Genomic DNA, 26,226 nt, shown 5'->3' with positions numbered 1-26,226 from the left:
GTAATGTAATCACTGCTAGGGCCACAGCAAAGGCTCCCTTCGGTGTGGAATGTGGCAGATGCATGAGGTTTTTCAAGCTGTTATTTGAAACACCAGTTTCTGATCTCCCCTGGGTATGGGTTCCCAGACAGGTCACACCTCTGGGGTGGTCTGCAGCACATGTCCCTGCTTCCTCCAGAAGCAGGCCATGGAGGGGAGCATCTCTATGCACCACACAGCCCGGTGCAGCTGGTGGCAGGCAGGAGTTGGGTGCCTCTAGCAGCTGTCCCTCACACAGCCACCGTGTTCATGGCACAGCCCTGGTGTCCCCATCACAGCTGTCCCCTGCTCTGCTGGCAGAGCTGTTCTCAGACCTGCTGCAGGCCACGTCTCATGCAGGTGTGAGCAGAGACTGCCCGACTCTGATGGGGCACCCTGGAAGTTCATAAGGCAGTTGCTGAATGTTGCTGGGCTGCAGCCATCATGCTCATCTCACCATTACAGCACTCAGCTGACTCCTGCCGTTCTCCAAAGCCCCCTCATAACCCTGCTTTCCCTGCCACACCAGCTGCCAGAGTCTTTGTGGAGCCATCCAGCTCCCCCATCACAGGTGGAGGACTCACTGCCCTGGGGAGGAACAGGCTCTGGCAAGCTGCTGGAGGAGAAGTGCTGTCCAAAAAGGATGACCCCACACCTCCCCCACAGCCCTCCAGATGCTCCCCACCCTTGTGAGGTGGCTGTTGTTCTGGAAGGTCCCCACCCCACAAGAGGAATGAGGCAGGAGCCAGTGTCACCCTGCTCATCGTCATTCCTGGGAGGGGAAACATCTGCCACTGTGTGGGGTGAGTGCCAGGGAGGGGGAACCGCAGGTGTCAGATGGCTCTGGCCCATGGCACACCTTGCTGGGGATTATGTCAAGGTGGCAGCTCATCCACCAGCGTCCCTGGGAGCCACAGGCACCCACAGAATTCCTCCTGGGAAGAACAAGGAGGGCTTGCTCAAGGTAGCAACAGAAAGTGGGGTGATGGCACCCAGCCACAGCAGCAGGAGCACTGTGGAAAGGAGACAAAAGGAAGTGCAGGGCCAAAGCTCAGCGCTGAGTCAGATTGAGCAAGAGCTGCCTCCCTCCAGCCTCCCTTCCCCACTGATTGTGAAACAGACATGGACGTGGGGGCCTGAAGCAGGGCGTCCACCCCCCATCCTTATATTTGCTCTTCCTCCTCCGGGACTCTGCCCAGGGCAGCAGAAGCTTGTGCAAAAGGAGGCTAAGAAGCTCTGGAGCTAATTAATTAGTAGCTGCTGGTAATGTTGACTGGGCCCCTGGGGAGTCCAAGGCTAAAGTAGAGGAGAAAATGCAGAGAGATACTGGAAAATTACTGTTTAATTCTTCATCATTACATCTGAATATATGGCATCTGGTAGAGGAGAGACTGGAAAAGGCAGATAACGACTCAGCCACTGCAAAGCTTCCCCAGCAGCAGGGCAGCCTATCCCCTGAGGAATGGCTCCAGCCTTGGGGAGGGCTCAGTGCCTGGTGGGATGTGTGTCCTTATGCTGGCACTGCCTCTTCCTGGCCCTGCAGCCATCAGTACTCCTGCTGAGTGTCACAGCCAAGGAACTCTATTCGCAGGGCAATGTGGTTGTGCCATTGGCGGGGGTGTATCCTCACATAGCGGGCAAAGAGAGGGGACTCCAGGGTATTCGTCACTGCATTCTGATGGTCTTGGTTTGCCTTGAAAATCTGGAGGGGAGAGAGAAACCAAGGATGCACTTTACTCTGCTGGCATAGTAGGACAGGATCAACCAGACAGACACCCCTGGGAATGCTTTAAGAAAGGAAGAAGCACAGCCTGGCTCACTGCTCTTGGAAAGAAATCCTGTGAGCATATTTGCTGCCAAGGGCTGTGCTTGCTGCCGTGGGGGTGGCTACGGGCTCTGGCCACGGAGCAGCTCTGCCTACCTTCTCCTTGCCAGTTTGCAGGACTGGGCTCCAGTGCACACCATCCTGGCTGATGGAGACAGCAAACTCCTTCACAAACATCGGGGTGAAGAGAGCTTTGGCACCTTGGGTTATGATTGCAGTCACCTTCTTGGTTACTTCAAAGTCCACCTGCAGCCACTCTCTGGGGCTGTTGCTCTGGGGAAGAACAGACTGCCTTCAACCCTCCAGCAGCAATGAGAAAGACACACTCATTGCAGCTGAAGCCAAGCTAGCCCTGCACTTCCCTCTGCTTCACCTGCCCGACCAGGCATCTGGTTGGAGCTGCTGGGTGCTAAATCAGTGTGGCAGTGAGTGTGCAGCTTGCATGGTGCATGTGGCTCCACACACTTCCCACATAGCCCTGACCAGAAGACCCTGCTGGAATCCCCTGCCTGGTATCTCCTCCCACAGGCTACCTTTGGCCTCCAAGCATTGGTCCTGCCCTGCAGGTTCAGGCGGGCTAGGGCAGGTGTCCATCTGGAGAAGACGTTGGCGCTGTGGGAGGATGCAGAGATGTGCTCATCAGGAATCCCTCTGTTCTCCATTCCTAAGGGCATGGAGCAGCCTGGAAGAGAGGAGCAATGCTTGTCAGAGGCTAGAACAGACCCATCATGGAGATGCCTTCTGCCTGCTCACTGCTCCAGCTGCCCTCCATGCCTTTGCCCTGGTTACATGTTGTTCTGTACCTTGCTGCAGTGCCATGGTCCCTGCACTGCTTGGGGCCCCTGTCTGCAGCATGGCCCTGGCCAAACTACTCCCAGCTTCTTTTCTGCCTGGAGATTTTATCTAAGAGGAATGTGAAGAATTTATGGTATAGGGAGACATAAGAAGAACCTGCCTCCAGGGAAGGACAAGAATACCTGGCAGGGAGACACCCTGCATATGTGTGATCAGGTGTGTCTGTTCACACCTGCTTCAGAGTCAGCTGGCAGGTTTGGGGCATGGGCTGACAGCACAGCCACTGCTGCTTTTAGGTGCTGCAGAGCAGGTGTGCAAAGCCAAAAAAAAGATCCCAGTGCACCATTTCCTCAGGTTGCACTGTTGATCAGAGCCATCTCAACTGGCAAAACCAGAGTAAAAGCCAACAGCATCTCTCTCTGTTTGTTTCCTGCTCCCCCAGACTGAGGCAGCAGCTCTCCATTTATCAGCTTAACTGCTGCTGGAAGCTTCCTGTGCTTCAGTGAGCTGGCCCCAGGCTCTCCCTCCAGTATTGTTATTCCCTGTCTAAGATCAAAATGAGACTTTCCAGCTTTGTTCCCTCAACACCTCAGTGCCATCTCTAGCTCCCTCCTTCCCCCTCCATAACTGCCTGGGAGGCCTGGCACACATGGAGCTGGCTCTCAGCAGCCCAACAGGCCAGAGGCCAGTTTTGGTGGTTGGTATCTGTGGGGAGGACGCACTGTTGAGGTCGCAGCCCAGGAGCTCCATGCGCAGCGTGGCCCGGATGTTGTAGTGGGTGGGGTGGATGCGGATGTACCGGGCTACGACCGGGGGGTTGAACCGGTTTTCTTTCACTCCTGTTGCATCCACGTTTCCAAAGAACAGCTGCAGGGAAAGGGAGGAAAAGGATTGTTGCACCAGTGGAAAGAGAGATAGATGGGACAAGAATTACTGGGGAGAAGAATGTTCATGTCTAGCACTTCTGTATCTTATCACCATCCTTACAAAAATGACAACTCAGGGAAATTATTTGAGATGAGGTTCAGGCCAAAGAAGTGTGAGTGGGCCACTAAGAAAGAGAAGAAGAAACTTCAGGTCAGTGCAAATTAACTTGGTTTTATATTTTCACCAAACAAGGGTGAGAAAAAGAAGGAGAAAAATAAGGAAAAAAATCAGTCCTCAAACATTTGAACCTGGGAAAAATTCTAGCCACAGATGGTGCACACAACGGAGGCTTTCCTGGCTCCTCTTCTCCCAATGGATTGATCAGCTTATGAATATTTAGGCTGTGGGTTTTTTCTAGTGACTATAGATTCTCCAAATCATCTGCATACAATTAGAAAGGCAAGTTTGCCTCTGAGGTCAAAAAAGATATTCAGGTGGATCTTACAGACACCTGGGATGATGGAAAAAGGTAGCTTAGACAATTTAAAATAAGACAGATGGACAAAGACAGCGAGTCCCTTGCAGATCTGTGATTCAGTCACCTGGCACTGAATGGTCTCTGTTCCTGCCCTAATCTCAGGGGCTCAGGAGGTTTCTGCCTTGTGTATAGAGCTTCCCAGCCCTCATCACCCCAGGACACCCCATTCAGGGAAAGCACTCTGCTCAAGACCCTTCATCTTACCATCTGTGTGCTTGTGGCATTCCCCTTGTATGTCTTCCACCTTTGCCCATCAAGGCTGTAGAACACAACAAACTGGGAGATGTAGAAGCTGGAGAACTTTTGTCGTGCCCCTTGCGTTTTTATGCCATGAATAATGGTGGGATGCAAAAGATCCACCTGAGAAAGAAAGTCAGGGATTCACTTCTGATGGAAAACCAAGCCATGTTCAGGCAATGCCCTATGAACCCACAAACTCACTTCCTCCTGACATAACTGAGCATTAATTATCAAAGTAATTAAAACAGTTGTTCATAGGGGTGCAAGTCAGCCAACAGCTGGGAGTGAGCAGGGGACAGTTGTTTGGAGAGGTGAGCTGTTCTTCCTTAGTCTTTGGGGGATTTTTGCACAATCCAGTGCTGCGGCTGGACCATCAAGAGATTCTTCTGCTGCACTGAGGATGGATATGGGGGTCAGGCCAGCAGCAACCTGACCAGACCAGCTGCCATTAGGATCTTAGTGCTCCCCCTCAGAGGGAAGAGGAAACAGCAGGATATAGCTGGGGAGGCACTGCCCATCTATGAGCCCTCCTCCATGAGCATGGCCTTGCAATGCCCCCAGTGGTGCCTCCAGACACAAGGCCCCTCTTACCTGGATCCAGGCGTTGCTGCGGTCGGTGCTCCAAGCATTGATGGAGCCAGTGTTGTCCAGCCTGGCCAGGTAAGGAGCCCACTGCCCTGCAAGGAGAGAGCACAGACACAAAGGTGCTGCTGGCCCTTGGTGCTGCCTAAGGTGGTGAGAGGTCCATCCACAGGACCGGGCCTGAGCACCACCCTGGGGTTTAGTAGCCACACACAGGGTGGCAGAGCACTGACACAATGGGCCAGCCATGTGGGAAGGCTCCAGGTTCTGACTGGGATGCTGACACGGGCATGGATGAAGTACTCTACCAAGGACCCTGTGCAGCAGAACAGCAGAACATGGAGCAGGCAAACAGGTGAACTGTGTTAGCTGAAGCTGCCCTGACCCCACCTGCCCTCCAGCTACTCACCATACTGCCCCGAGGCTGTGATCTGAGAGTCTGCAATGCTGCCTGAGGCCATACCCAAGGCATTCCGGCAGTCTGCAGGGAACAGGGGAAGGTAAAAACCAGGGAGAGTTGATTAGACAACAAAAGTCTAGGCTGGGTAGCAGCCTTCAGGCTCAGGGAGGTTTGAAAGCCTCCAAGAGCTCCCAGGCTTGTTTCTCACACCAAGGGTAGGTGGATAGATTTCAGAGGCTTCCACATCCATCCCTGAATTTTAAGATAGCCCGAAGTTCTTGCTCCCACCCCCCACGTCAAGAGCAGAGAGTTTCCAGCATCAGACACAGCAGCCCTTGCCAAACTTCTTTTCCTGAGTCCATGACCTCTCATTCCCATGTCCTAATGTCCCAGCAGTGCTGACAAGTGTCTCTTCCTCATACCCACATCTTGCTCCTGGGCCTTTTTGTTGCTAGGCAGCATCTTTTGAAAACAAGTATCACATTGCTAAAGAAAAGTCTATCTGACACCACCGTCTCTCTCTGTCTCTCTTCTGGTCTGCTGAGGACAGGGATGTTTGTCTCTTATAATAACCATTATTATTAGCGCCTTGTCATACCTTGGCATCTCCACTGCGTGTCAAATGCTCCTGGGGAAAATGCGAATTTGAAATCTTAAGCGGATTTTTAACTTATGGCAACGTTTCCTGGCTGACATTTAATATTCTTTTATAAACAGAAGAGAGGCTGTCACAGTGTGATAAAATACTACTCTTTCACACCACTTCCCCAGTCCTTACTTATGGTGAGTTAGAAACATGTTGTTCTGGGGTGGAATCAGGGTTTTTTGCAATTGCTCTTAGAGCTATTTCTATCAGACCAACCTGCAGTCAGGCAGCATCACTCACTGCCTCCTGTCATTGCTCTATGCCTCAGTTTACCTCCTAATATATGGCTAGGCAGCTGGGCACTGTACCTTACTGGGCAGGGACCAGCCCATGCATGCACTTGCTTGGGTAAGTGCATTTTATGGAAGGTCCAGGGACCCTCAGGAAAATGAGAGCTCTTGGAGTAAATATTTGCAGGCTGATGAAGCTGGTCTTGCAGCCTTCACCCCAGCTGTGTCCCTGACTGTGCTCTCTGCTGGGCTGAAGTAGTGACTTTCTTTCAGAGTGAAAACCTGGAAGATCCCATGTGGCTCACCCCAAGAGAAATGCTGAGAGATCTGAGCAAGGAAACTCAAATACACGCCAGTCATGGCTGTGCCCAGGTGGGTCAGGGACAAAGAATTTACTCACTCAGGTCGTACACGAGGAAGAGGGCACTCATTCCAGCTTCTTGGTGCTCTCCCACTTTGCACTCCACCCTCCAGATCCCAGCATGTGAGGGCCACATCTCCACTGTCCCAAAGACACCTGGCCAAAAATAAACAGCAGAGCAGAGGGGAGTTACTGCCTGTAATGGGATGCCATTGTGCCAAGTGCTGTACAGCCACAGGGACAGAATAGTCCAGATGTTCAGATCCACTTCCCCTCCCTGGTATTCCTCCCACAGAAACTTCCTAAGGGCAAAAACATGAAGCCCTGGCAGAGGGGGTGCACAGTGCCTGTGCTGCATCTCACCAGGATAAAGGTTGTAGACTCCCATGCGATACTCCTGGCTAGTCCTGGCGTTGAACAGCTGCCCATGGAAGTGGACAGAGTGGATGTCCTCAGTGCTGCCCATGTTCAGGAGGTGCCATCGGACCCGTTGCTGCTGGGCCATCACCAGCCCAGGCAGAGTGTCACTCACATAGCCGTTGATGGCTGGGAAAGGCAGCAGTCAGGAGGGGCTCAAGGCTCTGGGGTATTTCCATCCCAGTATAGACTGTGGGATGGAAAGGGCAAGGGCAAGGATTCTCACCATGGAAGGAATGGTTTCTCTTGAAGTCAGGACTGTCCTGCTGGATCCGGCAGGGAGGACGGCAGTTTCTGTCCACGTTCTCCAGGAAGTACCAGCTTTTGGTCTCATCAAAGATGGTGAAGAGCAAGGAGAACTCCTGCACAGCCAGCTGCCTCCTGGAAACGTAGCTCAGCACCCCATGGTTGCAGATGATCAATGGTCCGATGAGGCCTGAGTGCAGGTCCCTCTCCTGCCAGGGAGCCAGGAAATAAGGGTTTGCCTACAAGCTGGCTGATGCCAGCAAGAGGCACAGCAGAGAGGAAAGCACTGAACCCATTAGCATCCCTCGTCTGGCTCCCACTCTGAGGCACGTGCAGGGGGAAGGACATGTTGGGTTCACTGGGGCATCCCCACTCTGCCCTGAGTTAAGAAAGGCTGTACAGCAAGTGTTTGCATGTGCTTTCAAGAGAGGTGGTGTCTGTCTGTCCAACTGTCCAACAGTCCCTACTGCATTGGACCCAGGGGCCAAATTCAGGCCAATCTGGCATAGGGGCAGGGAACTTCAGAATGCTGGTTGCTTACAAATCTCATAAACTGGAACAACTAGGGAAAAGGGTGAAAACCCAACGAAGAGAAGAGAAGAGAAGAGAAGAGAAGAGAAGAGAAGAGAAGAGAAGAGAAGAGAAGAGAAGAGAAGAGAAGAGCACCAACACGTATTCATCATTGTATTAGACACGTGAGAATCTACACAGCCCCGGCTGCTTTCAGCACAGCCCCATAGGAAATTTCCTGACCTCACAGCCAGGACCCAGGCATGCTGCCCTTCTCCCCTTCCTGGGATGCCCCATGGAGGCTCCCACCTACCAGGTCCACGTTGGAGAAGTAAGCCCAGGCCTTGCAGTCAAACTCCTGTGTGGTTGGTGCCATCTGGGGCAGGACTTTCCAGGAGTATTTCCGCAGGCCACCAGGCTGCACCACCCCACCCTGCTGTGTTGTGGCCTCATAGGCTGTCAGTGTGGAGTGGAAGGAGAAGGGCCGTGAGGCCAGGTTCTTGAACGTCACCTGCACCAGAGGGAAGGCAAAGCAGTGGAATGTGAGGCAGCAATGCTGATGGTGCTCTTGACCCTGGTGGTGGGTCCAGCCAGTTGGTGGGATGTCCCTGGCACCCAGACCTCCAGCTGGTCTCCATGCAGTGGCCAACCCCTGCTAAAGCACAAGCTGTAGCTGTGCAGTGCAATCTCTGGTGGAAAGCACATCCTGGGTTCACGTCTGCTGGATGAGACTCTGTCTGTTCAATGGAAGCAAGGTCAGCTACACTGTTGTCTCTGTAGAGACACGAAAGGTGTCCCAAAGGAGCTGAATGCATCCTGGTGAAGGTTTCCATGAAAACTGGGCAATTTCTCCAGGGACTCAAGTCCTGAGCCTTCCATCTTCTTCTCAGGTGGGTGTTGAAGGACCTTTGGTAGTGTGGGAAGCCCAAGCCTGCCCCCATACAGAGCACCTAAAAGAGCTGTACTGAGCCCTGCTTAGTACAGGAGGGGTTGGGTTGGGTCTGTCTCAGGTCTGGGGCTTTGCATCTGAATACTCTGAGGTTCCTGCTGGCCCACTCCTCCAGCCACTGACATCCTTCTGAATGGTGGCTCTGCCTCCCAGTCTGGTGCCATTCACATGCCAACAGGGCAGCTCCTGTCGCCAAGCCCCAAAGGTTAACCCATGGGCACTGCAGAGTCTGCAGGCCCACCTGAGCACTCCCTCTATCTGAACTCTAACAACAACGGGGTGGGGGAGGAATTTATGATTTTATAGGAAATAGAAACTTTTTACTCACCATGATGACGTCTTGAACTTCTGCCCTGATGTAGGGCCCAAGGATGCCCAGGTGTTCATCCAGCTCTCTCCGCTGCACTGGCTGTGTGAAAGAATCATCCAAATACTCTCGGAAAACCACCTTGCGGTATTGCCAGGAATGCTTCCTCCTGCTTCTTCGGGGGTCCCTGCAGGGGAATGCCAGTTAGGTCAGTCAGGTGACACTGTTCCATAGGGAGGACAGCCATGGCAGGGTTGTTACAGGGGGATACAGAGCCAGAGCATCACTGACCCATTCGCAAGGAAGCTCAAAGTTTCTGGCTGGGTTGTACTGGTACAGAACTGTGATCCTGCCTGCCAGGACATGCCATCTCATGCATCATGCCGTGCCATGCAGTGCAAGGAGAATGCATACAGGAAAATTACACTTACGTTGCTTTTAGGAAGTGCTGGGGCCTCTGGTCCCCATATTCCCACAACACCTCCACTGCTGCAATGAAGTATTGCCGTATCTCTCCCTGGAAGGAGCGTGGGTCATGTTCTTCTTCCCCATACATGTCAAAATCCTCCATGGTCTGCTCTGTATCACTGTACTCATCATAGTCTGTCTTGGCAGTATTTGGTGGGCTGGCATGTGTCCCATTGTTCAGAGCCGGTTCCTCCCTGTGTCCTGGGATATGGCTCCTCTCTCCAGCTGTGCTGTTGCTTTCCCCATCCTCCCTCGGCTCTCCTAGGCTCTGGTCCTCTGTCTTCCCTGTTTCTCTGAGGACATCTTCCCTGCTGAGTACCTGACATCCATGAGAAGTGTCTTGCACGTCCTGTCCTGGCTTTTTGGTGTTGTTGTTGTTGAGAGGGGGAGTACTTGGAGACAGTGAACAGTTCTCTCTGATGGCTGATTTCAGAGACATTCCTTCAGGGCTTTGCCCAGACATTGTCCCAGATACATGGTCCCCTGTGGCATTGGCCTTGAGCTGCTGAGGCTCAGGACTGAACCGACCCAGCTGCTCCACAGAGTTTGTCTCCTCCTCCATCTGGCTTCTCCCCTGAGCTTGCTCGTTCCCAGGAGCCCCCCACACCACAGCTCTGCCTGGCTGCAGCTCCGCCAAAGCTGGGCTGTGCAAGTCCCCCGTGCTCACCACAGCCCCTGGGGAGACTGGGTCCCAGTTTGAGGCCAGGTCTGCAGCCTCAGCAGTGACCTGCCTTTCTGAGCTGCTCGCTGCCACTGCTGGTCGTGTCCCCAGTGCTCCCTGTGAGAGGACAGAGCGTCTGCTGCGCTGAGAGCCCTCACTGCTGCCCTGTACCCCCCTGTCTGTGCTCAGCCTCTCCTCACGATACATCTCATCAGCCTGTACAGTATCCCTGCCTGCCTGTAGCCTCCTCTCAACCGTGTTGGATTTTTCTTCCAGGCTTTGCAGGGCCACCATCACCTCAGGCAAGGTGTCACTTGATACCAAGGATCTCTTTTTGAATCGAGTGATGCAAAATGGGAAATGAAGTCCACACGCCTTTGGGGCCTCCTTATTCACCGCTGTCTCAGGGGGAGGGCTGGCTAGATCCTGCTCTGCTGCCTTACCATCAGAGAGGGGCTTTCTGCTGCTGGTGTTGAGAAGACTCAAACTTCTGCTCTCTAGTGACCTGGCTTGTTTTGGTCTCCAGTCAGGGCCACTCATGCTTCTGGCTGTAACTCTGTTTCTTGGAAACTGCTCGGAGCTCTTTAAGAAACCACTTGGGAACAGCCTGGTGTCGTTGGTCACAACATTTGATTCAGAAAAGGCAATACTGTCCAGCTCTGCTAACTCCTTAGCATCCTGAAACACTTCTTTCAAAATGACTTCATCCCTCTCTTCTGTCATTACATAGCTGGATGGTTCAAGGTCATTGGTGTCTGCAAAGGTGGTGTCTAGTAGGCTGGTGCCTTTGGCAAGTCCACTGGCTTTTTCTGTGCCACTTTTCGCAGGCAAGGAGTTACTCTCATCTCTGAAGATTTCTCCTTGTACAGGTTTATCTGACAAAGAAACATTTTGCACTTCTAAAGTTTTGTAAAAGCCTTGTGAAACCACTTTGTGAGGCCTTTTCTCCAGCCTAGCATCTAGGTGATTTGATGAATAATTGCTTTCTATGGCGTGACTGTGAACCACAGTATGAGAAGTCCTATTATCTTCTGTCTCATCTGGAGATGCAGAAGGATTGTTTAATGTGGAGGAAGAGTTGTGATCAGTACTTAAAGAGGGTGCTGTACTGATTGTCTCCTCTGAGTCATACAGGTTAAAGGATGTTTTATCAGTCCCTTTTAACAGCTTGTCCTCATTATCCTGTGAAGACACATCTTGAAATGCCATGTTGTGCTCCAGATCATTCTGATGAATTGAGCTCCTGTTGTCCTGAAGAGGGGCTTTGCCAGCAGCATAAGCAATGGAGTCCCATAAGCTTGTTGCACGAGTAGTTGTCTTTTGAGGCTCTGCTTCCAGGTTCTCTACCGTACCACCAGGCTGGACTGCCATTCCTTTTACTGACTCCTGCAGCTCTGGGATTTTTGTCACTTTTGTTCCTGCCAGAGCATCTCCTGGAGCTGTCATGGCTTGGTGCAGCCATTGCTGATGAGCTTCTGAGCTCACAGTACCATGGACCCTTCCACTGACACTCACCAAGTGTTCTCCAGGTAGGGTTGCTCCAAACCCTTCATCCTGGCTGATGATTTTCGACAATTCCGCATCTTCCAGGAAGGACTCATAGGACACTGGCTCATAGTTCGTCTCTGGCAGAGAAGATGTGGAAATACCATGTGGATTTGGCATTGTTCCTAAAAATGTTGATGTGCCATTGGAAGAGGGATCAGAAATCCTGCTGTTGCTCAGGACAGCCCCATGTTCTGTCAGGCACAACCTTGCCTTCTCTGTCTCATTTCTGGAAGAGGTGATGCTGTTCAGTTGTTCATTCACACATGACTTCTTTCTTTTAGAGAAGCCCCTGGGTTGGAATTCAAAGGCAACCTCCTCCTCCTCATCAGGATACACATAATCTTCCCCATCAGTGTATTGCTCATACTGGCACTGCGAGACCGTGAACTTGGCATGCATCCCTCGGTCTCTGAAATCAGGATTTAGGCACCCCAGCGTCCAGACACCTGTCTCAAGAGAGGGCAGAAGGACACTATCAGCCCACTTCAGTGGTAAACTGGAATAGATGTCATTCTCGTGCTGCTCCCTTGCTAGTGCAACCTATATTTTCAGGCAGCCTCTGGCTCATGGTGGTGATTCCATACTTTCATAGTCCCTAGAGTGTCTCACAGCCAGACCCACAGACCAGCTGGCAACATCAGAGCCTTACAAGCACCATCGGCAGGGCTGGTGTTTCCTGGCAGAGCTTAGTGAGCTACACACACCAGTGAGGGCCCAAGTACAGCTTGGTGAGACAGTTAATGCAGTGAGAACCCACGGAGCCTCCATCAGCAGCAGTCACCATAACCCACCCCCAAAGACATCCTAGTGCTGTCAAACACAGCTCTCTCCCAAAGACAGTCACCACATCTCTCCCTCTGAAGGAGAAAGAAATGAGAGGCTGCCTCTCACTCACATCCCCAGCCAGTGTGTTTGCTTCCAGCAGAGAGGGTGAGATGTGTGATTTCTGGGCTCTGCTGCTGGAGAGAGCTGCCACCTACTGCCGTCTGAGCTGCTGCTCTGTCTCTGAGCAGCAGGCAGGAATCCAAGCTCAAACGGATGTGAGGCTTGGCTGGGTTGTAGAAAGCTTCCTGGGGTGTCTAGAAACCCTGACAGCTTGGCTCAGGTGCAATGCTCATGACCATGTTATCAGTGTTGCAACCACATGGTAAATCTTGTCTTCTCTGTGAGTAAGGAAACGGTTTGACAGCACTGCTTTTGCTAGTGCTAAGGAAAAAGTGCTGAGTGGGGGGAAATATAACAACTCTGAAGCAAATCTTTTCTAGGACTTTTCTGTGGCTGCAGTTTCTGCCCTTGCAAAAGTCTGGAGATAAATGGCATGACCAGCAGCTGAACCCACAGCAGGGACAGCACTGCCACTCCCCTTGACCTCCAAGTTTGGAGCCAAGATTGCAAATGTCCACCAGGCTCATGTTACTGCAGACAGCTTACTGGTTTGGCAGCATGCATGACCTTAACACACCCTCCTAATTAAGCAAAATGCCATAATTCAGTTTATTTGATATAAGCTTTGAAAGATTTAATCACTGTCTCTCACTTTGCTGTTCTAGCAGGCTGCGGATCTCTTTGCTCTCAAAGCTGTCGAAAGGAATTGGGCACCAGAGAACTGGCTGGAGGTACTCACTGATCTCTGCTGGGATGCCAAGCTCATGATTTACAGGATAGTCCATGCTACTAACCTGGCTTTTCCAAACTCATGATGACTGTTTCTCCAGAAAACGGGAAAAGAGTAAGCACGTCCTCAAAGACCATGTTGCGCTTGAAGGTGTTTCCGGAGAAGAAGATGGAGAGGAAATCTGTTTGGGCCCCAACACTCAGGACATACCAGTACACAACATCATTCAGGCAGAGTTTTGTTTGGAGGTTGTCAAATACGAAGCCATTAATAGCTGGAAGAGGGCAGGGGAAACATTTAAAGAACAAATTCCCCCCATGCCTGCTGAGCTGCTGCATATCCCCTGTTCCTTCCATGAGGCAGGGGAACAACAGCCTGTGTCTGTTGGGGCTTTGCAGGGAGCCCCTGGCTGAGTACTCACTGTGCATCACATTGGAGGCATAAAACTGGAGGTCCTTGGTATCCACGTGGGCTGCATCAGAGCAGAACCTCTTGATGTTCTCCTGCAGGTACCAGCTGTGGTTCTCATCAAAGACTGAAAACAGCACCAACTTCATGTTATCTGACATTATCTGGAAAAGAGAGGGAAGAAATTATTCCTGGTCTGATCAGAGCACCCTGGGTGCCTAGTGTAGCTGTCAGGTCTCAGTCTGGGTGCATGGAGAAGTTTACTGTTATTTCACAGGAGTTAGGGTGCAGATTTGAAGAAAAGAAAGAATGCAAGGGAGGATGGAGAAGGCAGAGGCATTAGGACTACTGGTAGAGTTGAAGAAAACAGGACAGACAAATTTGGGTTTACTTAAATATTTCACCCATCACAGTTATTCCAGCCTTTCAGCCTAGAAGTTGAGGCAACAAAGGAAAGACCCACCTGATTCCCCCTCTGATCCATGGACTTCTTGGAGCAGATGAGGAGGGGCCCAATGAGGCCTGAGGCTGTGTCTCTGACTGGGTCGATAGAGCTGTAGTAGAAACGGGTGAGGCAGCGAGGATCTGCCTCTGTTGGGCCATCCACAGTGGTGAGACTCCAGCTGTAGGTGAATGACTGCCCAGGGGGAATAGGAATATCCTTCACATCTTTCTCTGGCAACACACAACCCAAGAGCAGACCAGTTATGTCTGGGCTGCTCCTGCGAGGGGTAATCCCACTTTTAAAAAGAGCTCAGAAAGGTTTCCTGACCACAGAAGCTGCAGAGGGAAACCACCCATGCCCATCCCAGGATCCTGGTGGGATGTGGGATTGCCTTGCACAAGTCAAGGTCCTGGGAGCACAGTAATGAGGGGTGAAAGCAGTTCTGTGAATGAAACCTGGAAAAAAAACCAACAACCCCAGAGCAAAAACTACAAAGCTGCAAGAGAGAGAGTCTAAGTCACGGTGAACCTCTACACGAATGCAGGTCAGACAGAGCCCAGGGAATGAGGGCTGTAAATAAACTGCAAACACAGGCAGGATCACCAGGATGGTTCCTGCCTTGTCAGAAAGTGGAGGCCTCCAGGATGGACCAATTAACATGGTCTCAGCTCCCTAGTTAGGAATGCCCCTTCTCCAACTCATCACTGAAGCCCTCCTTAAAGACAGGGTTACATGGGACCAATGGGAGCATGAACCTAGAATCATCATAATCCCTGGGATTGTAGAGTTTAGGTGCTTGGATGAATGGACAACCAGTCTTACCACAAACTTCAGCAAACTCTCCTGGCCCAGAAAAATGGCAGTGGCCAGGTGATATCCCAAGTTCCCATGGCCTGCCTTACCTTGTGAGGGTCTCATGGCATAGTAGGGCCTGACACTGGTGAGGCCGTGAGGGTAAATGTTGTAGGGTCGGCTGGCCAGATTCCTGAACACGATCTGAAATGAGGACAGGCAGCAGGAATGTTTGGTGTTTTCTGATCACTGTAAGCTGCTCTCAGTGTCCTTGCAGAGAGGGAAACACTGGACAGCACTGCCCAGCAGGCTGGCAACCTCCTACCTGACAGTGATCGATAGGAGAGGCCCAGACATGTCTGGGACCACAAAGTCAGAATACAAGAAACTACAATTTCTCTGTGATGTGCCTATATTGTCCATTGTTCTGGGTGGTGTCTGTTTTAAGGAGGGCATGAAAAGATCTGATTTATTAAAGAGAAAGTTGCTGTCTTTAGTCTTACTTTACATATGAGTCAGAAGAGGGCCATCAATCCAGAGGACCAGGACATTAAGTATGCACGGCAATCAAGAGCTTTAAAGTGCTCCCCACTTCAGTGGATGAAGCCCTTCCTTTATTTCTCTAAATAGCTCTGTCACATGCCCACAACTGCACAGGGAACCCCAGGGAGGGAACAGAAAAGTGAAGCTGCTGGAAACCATCCCATTTCTCCCAGCTGCAAACAAGTCAAGTGGTCCGGAGAGGCACTTCGGGAGACAAAAGTGACAGTCCCCAGTGCTGTGAGGTAACAGCAAACAGATGGAGAAGAGCAGAGGATGAGAGGACACTCCTGCCTCAGAAGAAGGTGCTGGATGTCATGTATCTCAACTCGTGTATTAACTCACACAGTTCCTAAGACACCTGCAATGAAGTCAAATCAGAGGGACTGGGCCATATCCTGTGCATCTGAGTATTTAACTTAGGCAAGCAGTAACATCTGCCTTTCCAGTGAACTTTGAACATTGCCACACACGAGAGAGGACCTGAATGACATAAGTCAGACCTTAGCCACAAGCCAAGAGCTATTAGAAGGAACAGCATCAAGCCCTGAAGTTTCCACAGTGGAAAGCTGCATTTCTCTTACCTTAAACTGATCTCCCACCTCCCCCTTGATGACAGGCCCCAGAATTCCCTTGTCCTGTGGGTTGGACACCTTGCGCTTCTTGAAGGTTGCATCCTCATACTCCACAAACACCGCTTTCTTATACTTTGAACCGATCCTCTGTGGGCCAGGCTCCAGGTACAGGCTTGTCATGTTTCTGCAGGCAAAGGCAGACAGAGAAAGAGAAGTGGCCACATGCAGGACACTGTCAGAAACAGAGCAAGACCTTCCATCATCCAAGGACCTGGCAGATGGCTGCGAAGGTCATCAGGAGTTGCTTAGAAGGGAATGATTCCAGAGGCCTTGGTGACAGAGACAAATGTCCTGGAGACAAATGTCTCTGCAGGGCATTTGGTAAAATGGAGCAAAGCCAGGTCCTGCCTTCCCATGGCCCCCCCAAGACCATTCTTGTCCTGCATCCATACCATTAGTGTTAATAAAGAAGAACAAAACTGTCCAGGTTGGGCAGAATGAAAAGTAATTTCTGTGGAAAAAGGGAAGAGCTGGCAGGGCTGCCTTGAGGAGCAGCCTCATGAGTACACCTGCCCACTCTCACCTGTCCAGAGACACTGGCTTCACAGGGGCATAGTCCCAGTACATTTCTTCAGCTGCAATGTAGTAAGTCCAGGTCACGGGCTTGTCTTTGGCAAAAGAGCGCACTTGGATCACATGATAAATTTCCTCATCTTCCTCGGGGTAATCCAGGTCCTCTGGCTCATTTAACAGCTCTCCCGTCTTCAGCAGGTGTTCCTCAGGACACTCCTCCACCTTCACAAATGCCTCCATGCCAGCTGGACTCAGACAAGCCAGGCAGAAAGGGTCAGATTGATGTGCCAATATGGGCAGGGACTCACCCAGGCCCTGCCTGGGAGAAATCTTCTCTACTACTGTTCCCATCAAATGGGTCAGCATGGATCAACCCATGCCCCTGGTATAGGCCAGACTGCAGGTGGATGTAACACTGGGAGCAGGAGGGGCCTTGGAGCTGCAGCACCACACAGAACCCTGAGCCTAGGCCATCCCCTGAACTGCTTTTCCCCTGAGCTCTTGGAAAATAAGGTTACCTTGCTGATGGGACAGTATCTGGCAGAACATCCGAAACCAGCCAGCTGTTCCTGGCATGGTCTGGGCTGTGAGATATGTGGCAGGGGAGATTTCTAGGCTGCTGACACGGTGGCTTCTCACCAGGAATGTGTGGCCTTCAAAGAAGATGGAGTGGACTTCTGGCCCAGAGCCCAACCCGATCACATGCCAGTGGACCTGCTTCTTGAGGCACAGTGTTAGACCTGCCAGAAGACAATGGAAGCACCCAGGAGTCAGTACTGTGTCCAGCCCTTGTCCCCACTCTTGGTACCATACATTCAGCGTCTGACACCTGCTGATAGAGTCCCCTGCTCCTGTGCAGGCTTCAAGCTGGAGAAATCACACATGAATGTGGACTGTCTGAGCAAAACAGGGGCACAGGTCACATCATCCCTCTGAGATAAAACTAGATTTACAGACTAGGGGACTTTGCTGGTAGGAACTCACAGTGGGATGCAGTGGCAAAAGAGAGAGATGTGCTCCTTGACTCTATAAAATAAGAAAATTGGGCACCAAACAGGAGAGTAATTTGTCTGATCACAACACCAAAAAGCCTGATACTAAAATATTGATCTGGAGCAGGGCTCCAGCACATCCTCAGCAGTAGCTGAAATTACCAGAAAGGGCAGAGAGGGGTCACCAGGATTATTTTAGTGCTGGAGAAAATTCCTTCCTCAGAGACACTCAAAGAGCTCAGTTTGCTTAGGAAATGGGAAAGAACTTGACTTCATTGTAAAAGTACTTTCCTGGGGAGAAATGGATGTGTGCTGAAGGGCTCTGTAATCTAGCAGGGAAGTGAATAACAAGTTCCTGGAAGCTAAAGCCAAACAAAATCAAATACAGAGTTAAGAGCTTGGTTTTGGCAGAGTGCAAAGGTGACTGGAACAGATCCCAAGGCCCTGGGAGGAAACTGGGTGGAGGTTCCATCCTGAGGCCCTTCAGCTCTCCATTTCCAGCTCTCCATCAGACACCTCTCAGGTCGGGTCCTGCATCCAGGGAAGGGGATGCTGATTGGAGGTGGATAACTTCTCCAGGAAAAACTCACTGTGCAGAGATAGTGGTTGACCATGAGGCTTCCTTAGGTCTTAACCTCTATGAACCCATCAGGACAGGGAATTTAGGGGAGTTTTGTTTTTGCCTTTTACTGGAGAATGGCCAGACCCAAGTGGGAGGTTTTAGGATGTGGTTAACCAAAGCTGCTAGTGGTAATGACTCTCCTGGCAGTATTTCCCAGTTTGCCACGGAGATTCCTCACTCTTGGGCAGGTCTGGATCTTTTCCTGGGAGAACACTAGAAAATAGCAACTTTTGTGTTTGCAGAGCTCAAACCCAGCCTTTTCTTTTGATCTTCTGAAGAAGAGGAGTCTGGGAGAAGACCTTATCATTCTAGCTGCACTAGAGAAGTTCATGTCAGATATTGAGAAAATTTTCTTCACTGAAAGGGTTGACAAACACTGGCTGCCCAGGTATTTAAAAGACTTGTATATGTGACACTCAGGGACATGGTTTATTGGCAGATTTGGCAGTGTTAAGTTTACATTTGGACCTGATGATCTTAAGGGTCTTTTCCAACCTAAATGATTCCATGGTTCTATTCCCAAAATCCTATGAAGGTGTTTTAGTGAGAGCTAAATGCTACTTCCAGCCTTGTTCACAGCTACAAAAGATAAAACTCTACTACCAGCATTATTCTTGGAGACCTCCAAGGAAGTCAGCTGCACTTGGCAACACAGACAGCTGGAAACAGCTTCTGCCTTGCTGTAAATGGGAAAGGCAGATCAAGGAGCTGAAATATAAGACTCCCTCTGAGGTGAACACAGACTAACAGATCCATCACCTCGAAACTCCTCTTGATCTCTTTTCTTACATCCTTTCCCAAGCAATCTCAAGTTTACAGACCTGGCTCCACCCCTGCTCCTAGGAGCTCCCATGCCCCCACTCCTGTCCCTGTCCCACCAGGACCCACCAGGCAGTGAGCCATTGATGTAGCCGTTGATGGTGTGCAGCTCTGTCCTGTTGTGAACCTGGGGCTGAGCAGCTGCTGGGGAACCCTGCTCAGAGTACCAGCTTTTTCCTGTGGAGAGAGGAGGGTGCAGTCAGCTTCCACTTGAGAGCATTTCAAAGTAAAAGTAAACCTTCTCAGGGAGGTGAGATGTGTGGTGCCTGTGGAAAGCCACAGCACACCTGGCTATGGCTCTGCATGGGTGTGGAGGTGACCACTACACGTGACAGGGAATGACTCCCCTCTTAACCTGTGTGATGGGAACAAGGCCAGGCCATGGGATGGCAGAGCTGGGGTTGCTGCAAACTCCCTGCACGTGGGGAAGAGAAGGAGGGGAAGTACTGCACCAGGAGCACACTGGCTGGGGGGACTGCGCAGGGTTAAACCCTTGGGAGGGAGTGTGGGTGCTGAGAAGCTGTGCTCACACATGGCAAAGCAAATGCCCCAGACCTGTCTGAATGCAGGGTCTGACACCACTCAGTCAGCAATTACCTTCATCAAACACTGCGAAGAGCAGCACAAACTCTTTCTGCAGGCTCTCATTCCCATCACTCGCCATGGTCCCTGCAAGATGGAATGAGATGGATTTCTTTAAAGGTCAGCAAGCATCACACAGAGAATTCCTTTTGTGCTCTTCAAGAACTGGTAAACCAAGGTCAGGCTGTAGTTTGTTTTTGTCATGCCTCACAATTGCAACAGCCCTGCTTCCAGTCTTGCAGTCCCCAAAAGTCCATGGTTAAGAGGCAGCTGCCCCCAGAAGGCATCAAAAGGTCAATTTGTACTGCCTCTTCTTAGACCTTTGCTCAGTGGAGAAGCTGCTCCTGGTGAGTCACTGGTGAGTCCTGGCGAGCCTGCAGACAGTGCCCAGTCATTTCCAGTGACTATAGAGGGGTCTGGACAACTAACTGCAGGATATGTCTCAGCCAGGGATGACAAATCTTACTCCAGTCACATCTTCTTGCACCTTGTGCCATCAGGATTTCAAGACTGAACCCCAGGAGCACTTTCGTTGAGCACAGCTCATTGACTCCACTGCCATGCTCAGCCTCAGGATCAGCCCTCAGCATCTGTGATTATTCTGCTTTTCAATTAATGGTTGCATGTGGCTTGTCCCCACCCTGTGCTGTCCTTACCAGGTCGGCACACGAGTAGGGCTCCAATCAAACCAGAGTTGATGTCCTTCACGCTGTTGGTGTTGGAGGAGTAGGAGTGGGTCAGGCACATTGAGTCGTCCTCCGTCGGGCCCTGGTTTTCCTGGATTTCCCAGACATACGTGTGTGTCTTCCCAGGATCCACCCTGTCCCCCTCCTTCTCTGGCTGGCTGGTCTCATCTTCATACCCTGCTCCTAAAACCAAAGAAATGGCCAGATGTCACTGAAGGTTCCTGCCCATTGCACCGTGGCTACAGAAATGTCCCTTCCTCCAACCCAGCACACAGCCCCTCTCCATCCCAGGGGAGTGAGTCTCATGGGCAGTGACAGGTCTCAGGGCCGTAGCAGAGCTGTGCCAGACTCATGCTGGGCTGTGGCTGACAGGTTGGACAGCACAGTCTTCCTTGCCCTAAGCATCCAACCTTAGGTTTAATCTGTGTATTACCTCTATAGCTGATACAGGCTTGCTCTGCACTGTTTGCTCAGCTCATTTCTGGGCTGGACATGTTGCTCCCCCAGGCTAGACCATCTCTGACCATTTGTCCTTGCAGAGGGACATGAATAGCAGGGTGAGGGAGGGAAGCACACCTGGCAGGCAGGTGGCAGAGCAGGAGGTGCTACACAAGGACTTGCAGCACCTGATGTTGCCCAACTCACCTTCTGATGCCTTCCAGTAGGACACCCCGACAGCATGGAGGTTGTATGGGCGGGAGGCCAGATTTTTAAACGTGATGACCACTGTGTCATAGACTTCTGCTCGGATGGTGGGGCCTAGAAGACCTGAAGGAGATAAGACAGTAAGGTCAGGCAGCTGGGGTCAGGCAGCTCACACCCTGCCAGAAGCCCCACCACAAGCCCAGTTAGTGGTTGTCCCTCATACAGCACAGCAGCATCAACTGCATAAGCTTCAGCAAGGCTCTCTGCATCCCCAGGAGCTCTGCCATACGAGGATCCACCCAGCTGCTTTCCTGCTCCTGGCTGAAGAGCAGTCAGCACCCAACTCAGGATGAGTTTGGTGGCCATTAAGCATTGCTGGAGTTCCCCACGCTGCAGGCGCTTCTTACCCATCCATGCTGGCTTGAGCTTGGGCTGTGTGAATGAGCCATCAGGGTACTCCACAAAAACAGCTTTCCTGTACCGGGGAGGGACACCGGCTGGGGGGGGACGTGGGCCCACATGCCCCAAAATGCTGTAGGAGGAAGGAAAAGCCAAGGCTGATTGCACAGACCCATGCATACATGGGCAACAGCCATCCTCTTCCTCCCCTTCCCATCAGCTTGCTTGCTGGAATCCCAGGGATTGCTCACCCTGCTGTGTACTTTGGATTCCCTGACAGCTACCAGGTATGATCAGAAATGTTTTGCTCATCGTACAGATGACAACAGGGCAGTGATTGTTGTTGTGGTGTTAGTCATGATGGAAGAAGACACAAGGCCATACCCAGATGCAGCTGGGACAGGGCACAGCAGGAGGCATTGCTGCCAGTCTCCTGCCTCATGCCTTGTCCAGCTTCATGTTCCCCTGGCAGCAGAGACACAGTGCACTGGCAGTGCCATGGTAACCTCTGCCCTGTAGCCACCCCAACCCCAGCACCTTCAGGTGTGGCAAACAGATCACATCAAGTGTTACTCACATCCTCCCCAGCTGCCCCCCAAGGAAAGAGACTGGCTGCTGGCAGGTAGTGACAGTTTGCTTTGTGTCTGAGCAATGTCCCCACATTTGTTTCTTTTCGGCCCAAAATGGGATTTACACTTCACATCGGGAAGATAAAGGAGCCTTGGATGTACTTCACACCTCACTTATCTCTGCTGGCCACTTTCTATCTGTAAGAAGCTTAACAAATTCATTTTCCAGAAGGAATCCAGCCCATTTATCAGGATAACAAAGGCATGAATTTCTTCAAGGATTTTAGAAGCTGACTTATCAGCCCCAGGACTAAGATCATTTCCAGTAACCAGACGGACTTTCCCAGCCCTGTTTTGTTTGAAGCAAAAGCCAGGTGGTATTTTCTTCCACTTAAGAGGCAGGGAAGGTTGTTGTCCTGCTCTGACTAAGCCTTCACCCGAGCAGTGTTTCCCTTTGCGACTCTTCCTCAAGCGGAAGAGGAAGGAGACAGAGTGACTCAAATTTAGGAAAGGCAATGCACACTCACCCCCACAACACTGGCTGGAAGCCACCTGCAGCTGAAGGGTGCTGTGAGGAGAGCAAGATCCTCACTCCTCAGGGGGAGAGCAGGATGGGAGCCCATGAAAACCCCACAGCTCCTATAACCCCATGTACAGGCTGGCAGGAAGCCCTCAGCAGGCAAAGCCCCAGTGAGCAGTGTCACTGCATTCAGCTGGCTTTGCCCATGAACCATTCCTGGCTTGATGGCAGTGGGGTCCAGCCCCACTTTGCTCTCCAGCGTGTCCCCACACTGAGAGGTAGCTGAGCTGCAGGGTTGCTGGCACTCAGCTGTCCACGCTCAGGAAGCTGTGCGTTAATCTCTATCTCACAGAAAGCCCAAATTTGAGAATGCAGCCCTGAGATATGATGGTCTGGTCCTGCTAATTCTGCAGTAAACAAGGCAGAAATCCTCTGGAGCCAGAGGGATTTTGCTGGCACGCAGGGGCACGGCTGGGAGGGAGCTTAGTGACAACAGGGCTTAGTGCTGGGTCCCAGTCCTGGCAGAGCAGAGCTCACAGGAGACAAGCAGGCGGAGTTCAGCCCAGGGATGTCTGATCAAAGATCTTCTGGCCAGTCCTCTGTAACTGGGGTCCCCGTGAACTTCCTTCCCCAATGGCAGCTGAAGCTGAGGCAGGCCGATAAGTTTCTGGCATGTGGGATCAGCATTGTTAGCCACACTATCAGTTCATCTTTTGGAGCTGGGAGACATCCTGCACTGCCAAAACACTTAGACATGGGCTGCTGCTACGTGTCCACCAGCTCCATGTCTGAGCTGAGATCCCTGGGGCCATTGCAGGATGTGCTGGCCCTGGATCTGACCCTGCTGGTGGGGTTGTGTTTGGGAGGAAGAGAAAGTGAAATCATGGGGAAGGTGTGAGCAGCTCTGGCCTGGTGTGTTCTAGAGCATTAATTTGACAGAGTTTGAATTTCTACAAACATGCCAGAGGAACTCCTGGATACATACAAGGGGTTTGGAGGTCCTGCCTGGAGATGCACCTTTGGGAGCTGCCATGAGATGCTGGCACACTGAGAGAGAACATGTGGAGCAGAGGACACCAGACAGACAGCTCAGAGATAGCCCAGCTCCAGGGGCAGCTCTGCTTGCCATGTCTTCCTGGCTCACTCCTGCATGCTGCTTATATCCAGCCTGGCTATTTTCCTGTGCCCTCCTCTGTTGCAGGGAACTGGGCTGAGGTTGCAGGGCCAAGGAAAAGGCACCATCATTCAGCTGAAAACAGCCACAACAAGCAAGTCCTGGCTCCCATTGAATCATGGTTTTAAAAAGTTAGAATTTTTGCTAAGAGTAGAAGTAGTTTCCATGACGAAGATGTAAACTAGGTAGGTTAATAATTACTAGATGCTTAGGCTAGAGCTAATTGGTATAATTATCTGCTGTTATAAATTTATGTGCAGAAGAACGTAAAATAAGTAAACTGTTAACCATGAAGCACGGGGCCTTGGATCGTGCCAGAGGGTCACGAGGTCATCAGGTCATCAGAGACCTGATGAAGACTCTCCTGACTTCATCCTTTGAGACCACTGACCCATTTCGAGACCACCGACCCAATTCAAGAGAAGAACTGTGCACGCGTGAAGGACTAACGGGCTCATTTTAATATGGGATGGGGATGGGAGGTGCTGGGGTTATGCATATGTATTGTATGTAACATCTTGGGGAATAAATAGATGGCAAAGAACCTTGTTCAGGGTGGTCACGCCTTTCGGAGGTGACTCCCGTGCCGCCCGCCGGTGAATAAACATACCACTTTGTAACTTTAATTAGTTAGAGGGTCTTTGTCCGTGATTATACTGTTTTTTTTTAACGATTCACCATCACAGCTTCTCCAGGAGCTGCACTGCCCAGCAGTTCTCTGTCTCTCCAGGCTGGAGCACACCAGCAAGTCCTTCTGAGACAGACAATGTTATCTTCTCCCATTTTAGAGAAGGATAAGTGACCTCGCACTGCCTGCCAATGCCCCACTCATCCCCCGGCAGGGTCAGGTCCCTGAGTCACTCCAGGGTCAGAAATAGTGCCCAAGTGCATCATAAAGCCAGCGCTGAAATGGAAAGGCACGGGGCTGAATTAACAGTGTGAGTGAAGTCATCTCTACCATAGCCTAATGGATCTGAGGGCAACATCAGTGAAAGCAGGGCAGGGGGGATTAGTAAAATGGGGGGGGCTGGACGCAATTTCCCTACTGAAGTAATCCAAAGGGGGAAAACCAACATAACTGGGATACAGTGATTACAGCAGCTAGTCAGGCTGACTTAGGTCATCCTTAGAGCCTGGCTTCCAGTGCCTGACCACAGCTCTTCACTGCTCAGGGCACTTGGGTCTAAGAAGGGATCATGGGCTGATACTGCCTCAACAGAGTCTGGGGAAGGGTATAGGGAAACAGGGTAGAGGGAATGGGCACATCTTGATCCACAGGGGATGTAGCCATCCAGCTCCATTCTCCATGCTGACCTCAGAACATTCACAACTATGCATGTCCAAGCCACCTATGTCTTCAGACAACACCATCTTGATGCCTGAGCAATGCAACTCCCATTTTTCCTTCCTACTTCAAAGTACACAGGCAAAACCACCATGCCTTCCTCCTTCTTGCCACTGTGCATTCTTTGCCCAAACACTACAAATCATTTTAATTTAATTAAGGAAAAATCCCAGCCCCAGCAATGTAATGTATACAAAGATATAAATAACTACAGCTGGATTTTACCAGGGGGCAGACACAGTGGAAAGCCTTTGCTGCTCAGAGCTATGTCAGGGGGGCACAGCCAACCTTCCTCTGCAGTGCCTAGGGAGTCACACGTGCCTGTCTCCCCTCATACTTCCCCAAAGCCCCCGGGATGCAGAGCAGAAAAGAAAGCACAGGTGGAAAATCAGCTCGTGGCTCCTAGTACAGACTTTAAAGGGTCCTGAGCAAATGGCATTAAGATAAAACAGTTCAGAACAGTGATGCAGAGCAGGTATGTATCTTTCTCTCTCAATCCAAACCTATCCCTCATCATGGGTTGCACTTAGTGACTCCCCATCACACCACCCCTTCCCAGCTGTATCAGCCACTCGATGCACCTACCTTGCCAGGTTGCCCCCATGTACCTGCCTGCCTGGAACCAAGCTCACAGTGCCATGTGCCGGGGTGGGAGAACACCCAGGGCAGGGTTCTAGAATTGCAAAAGGAAGAGCTTTACCCTGCAGGCGCTTGCAGCACGGACAGCAGGTCGCTGTGTGTGTAGTCCCAGGTGGTTTCCACTGCAGCAATGTAGTATCTTCTCACTTTGCTGATGCTCTCCTCAACCAGGCAGAGGAGCAGGAGGCTGCACAGGGCTCCCACCAGCACCATGCCTCCCAGCAGGGAACTGTTCTGACTTCGGGAGGAAAAGTGAAAAGGAAGGAATGAGAAAGGAAAGAGGAAAGAAAAGCCTTTATCTTCTCATCCAGCTGTTGTAATCCACCGGAGATGACTTAAAGCCAGCACCCACAGACTCACTCGGAGCACTGAAGAGTTTCTCAAAGATGTCAAGAGGGGAATCGCTTGAGCCGGTTTGTGCAAAGAGCAGTGTGTGAATGATGGACTCTCCTGCTCTTCCTCTGGCAGTGGCAGGAGGAGAGGAAAAAACAAAAGGAAAGGGAGGGCAAGCACAGCAGTAAGTTCCGCTGCAGGACCCAGCTGGCCAGTGTCCTGGCTCCTGTCTGGGAGCAAGATGAGGAAAGGGAGGGTTGCAGAGGCAGCAGAATTTAGGTGTGGTCTTTGCCTGGTCTCACCTTCTCTGTCACCTCCTAAGAGAAGGAGAGCGAGCTGCCAGGG

At 51.3% G+C, this 26,226-nt stretch overlaps 1 protein-coding gene across 1 annotated transcript; it reads right to left on the bottom strand.

The window, feature by feature from the left end:
* Positions 1-1,350: 1,350 nt before the first annotated feature.
* F8 (coagulation factor VIII) lies at positions 1,351-25,787 on the bottom strand. Its single transcript, XM_014877207.2, has 26 exons — positions 25,610-25,787; positions 21,310-21,434; positions 20,903-21,025; positions 20,228-20,440; positions 19,587-19,658; positions 19,059-19,166; positions 17,075-17,296; positions 16,567-16,801; positions 15,993-16,167; positions 14,979-15,072; positions 14,095-14,306; positions 13,645-13,795; positions 13,288-13,497; positions 9,363-12,054; positions 8,953-9,118; positions 7,989-8,186; positions 7,146-7,374; positions 6,866-7,048; positions 6,542-6,658; positions 5,275-5,346; positions 4,875-4,960; positions 4,248-4,403; positions 3,361-3,505; positions 2,377-2,525; positions 1,940-2,116; positions 1,351-1,720 (listed from the first exon to the last, which is right to left on the bottom strand). Exons 1-26 carry the CDS (start codon positions 25,759-25,761, stop codon positions 1,565-1,567), a joined length of 6,618 nt encoding a protein of 2,205 aa, XP_014732693.2. The 5' UTR covers positions 25,762-25,787; the 3' UTR covers positions 1,351-1,564.
* Between the last annotated feature and the right edge of the window lie 439 nt (positions 25,788-26,226).

This window comes from Sturnus vulgaris, chromosome 14, assembly GCF_052056855.1.
Source record: "Sturnus vulgaris isolate bStuVul1 chromosome 14, bStuVul1.hap1, whole genome shotgun sequence".
NCBI classification, from domain to species: domain Eukaryota; kingdom Metazoa; phylum Chordata; class Aves; order Passeriformes; family Sturnidae; genus Sturnus; species Sturnus vulgaris.
This window is presented reverse-complemented; position numbering and strand designations above follow the sequence as displayed.

Coding starts and splice junctions, on each gene's coding strand:
- F8 (XM_014877207.2), bottom strand. CDS start 25,761: ATGGTGCTGGTGGGAGCCCTGTGCAGCCTCCTGCTCCTCTGCCTGGTT. Junction 8,187..8,952: donor AAGTTCAAGACGTCATCATG/GTGAGTAAAAAG, acceptor CCTCTGGTGCAG/GTGACGTTCAAGAACCTGGC. Junction 3,506..4,247: donor ATGCCACAAGCACACAGATG/GTAAGATGAAGG, acceptor CTTTCCCTGCAG/CTGTTCTTTGGAAACGTGGA.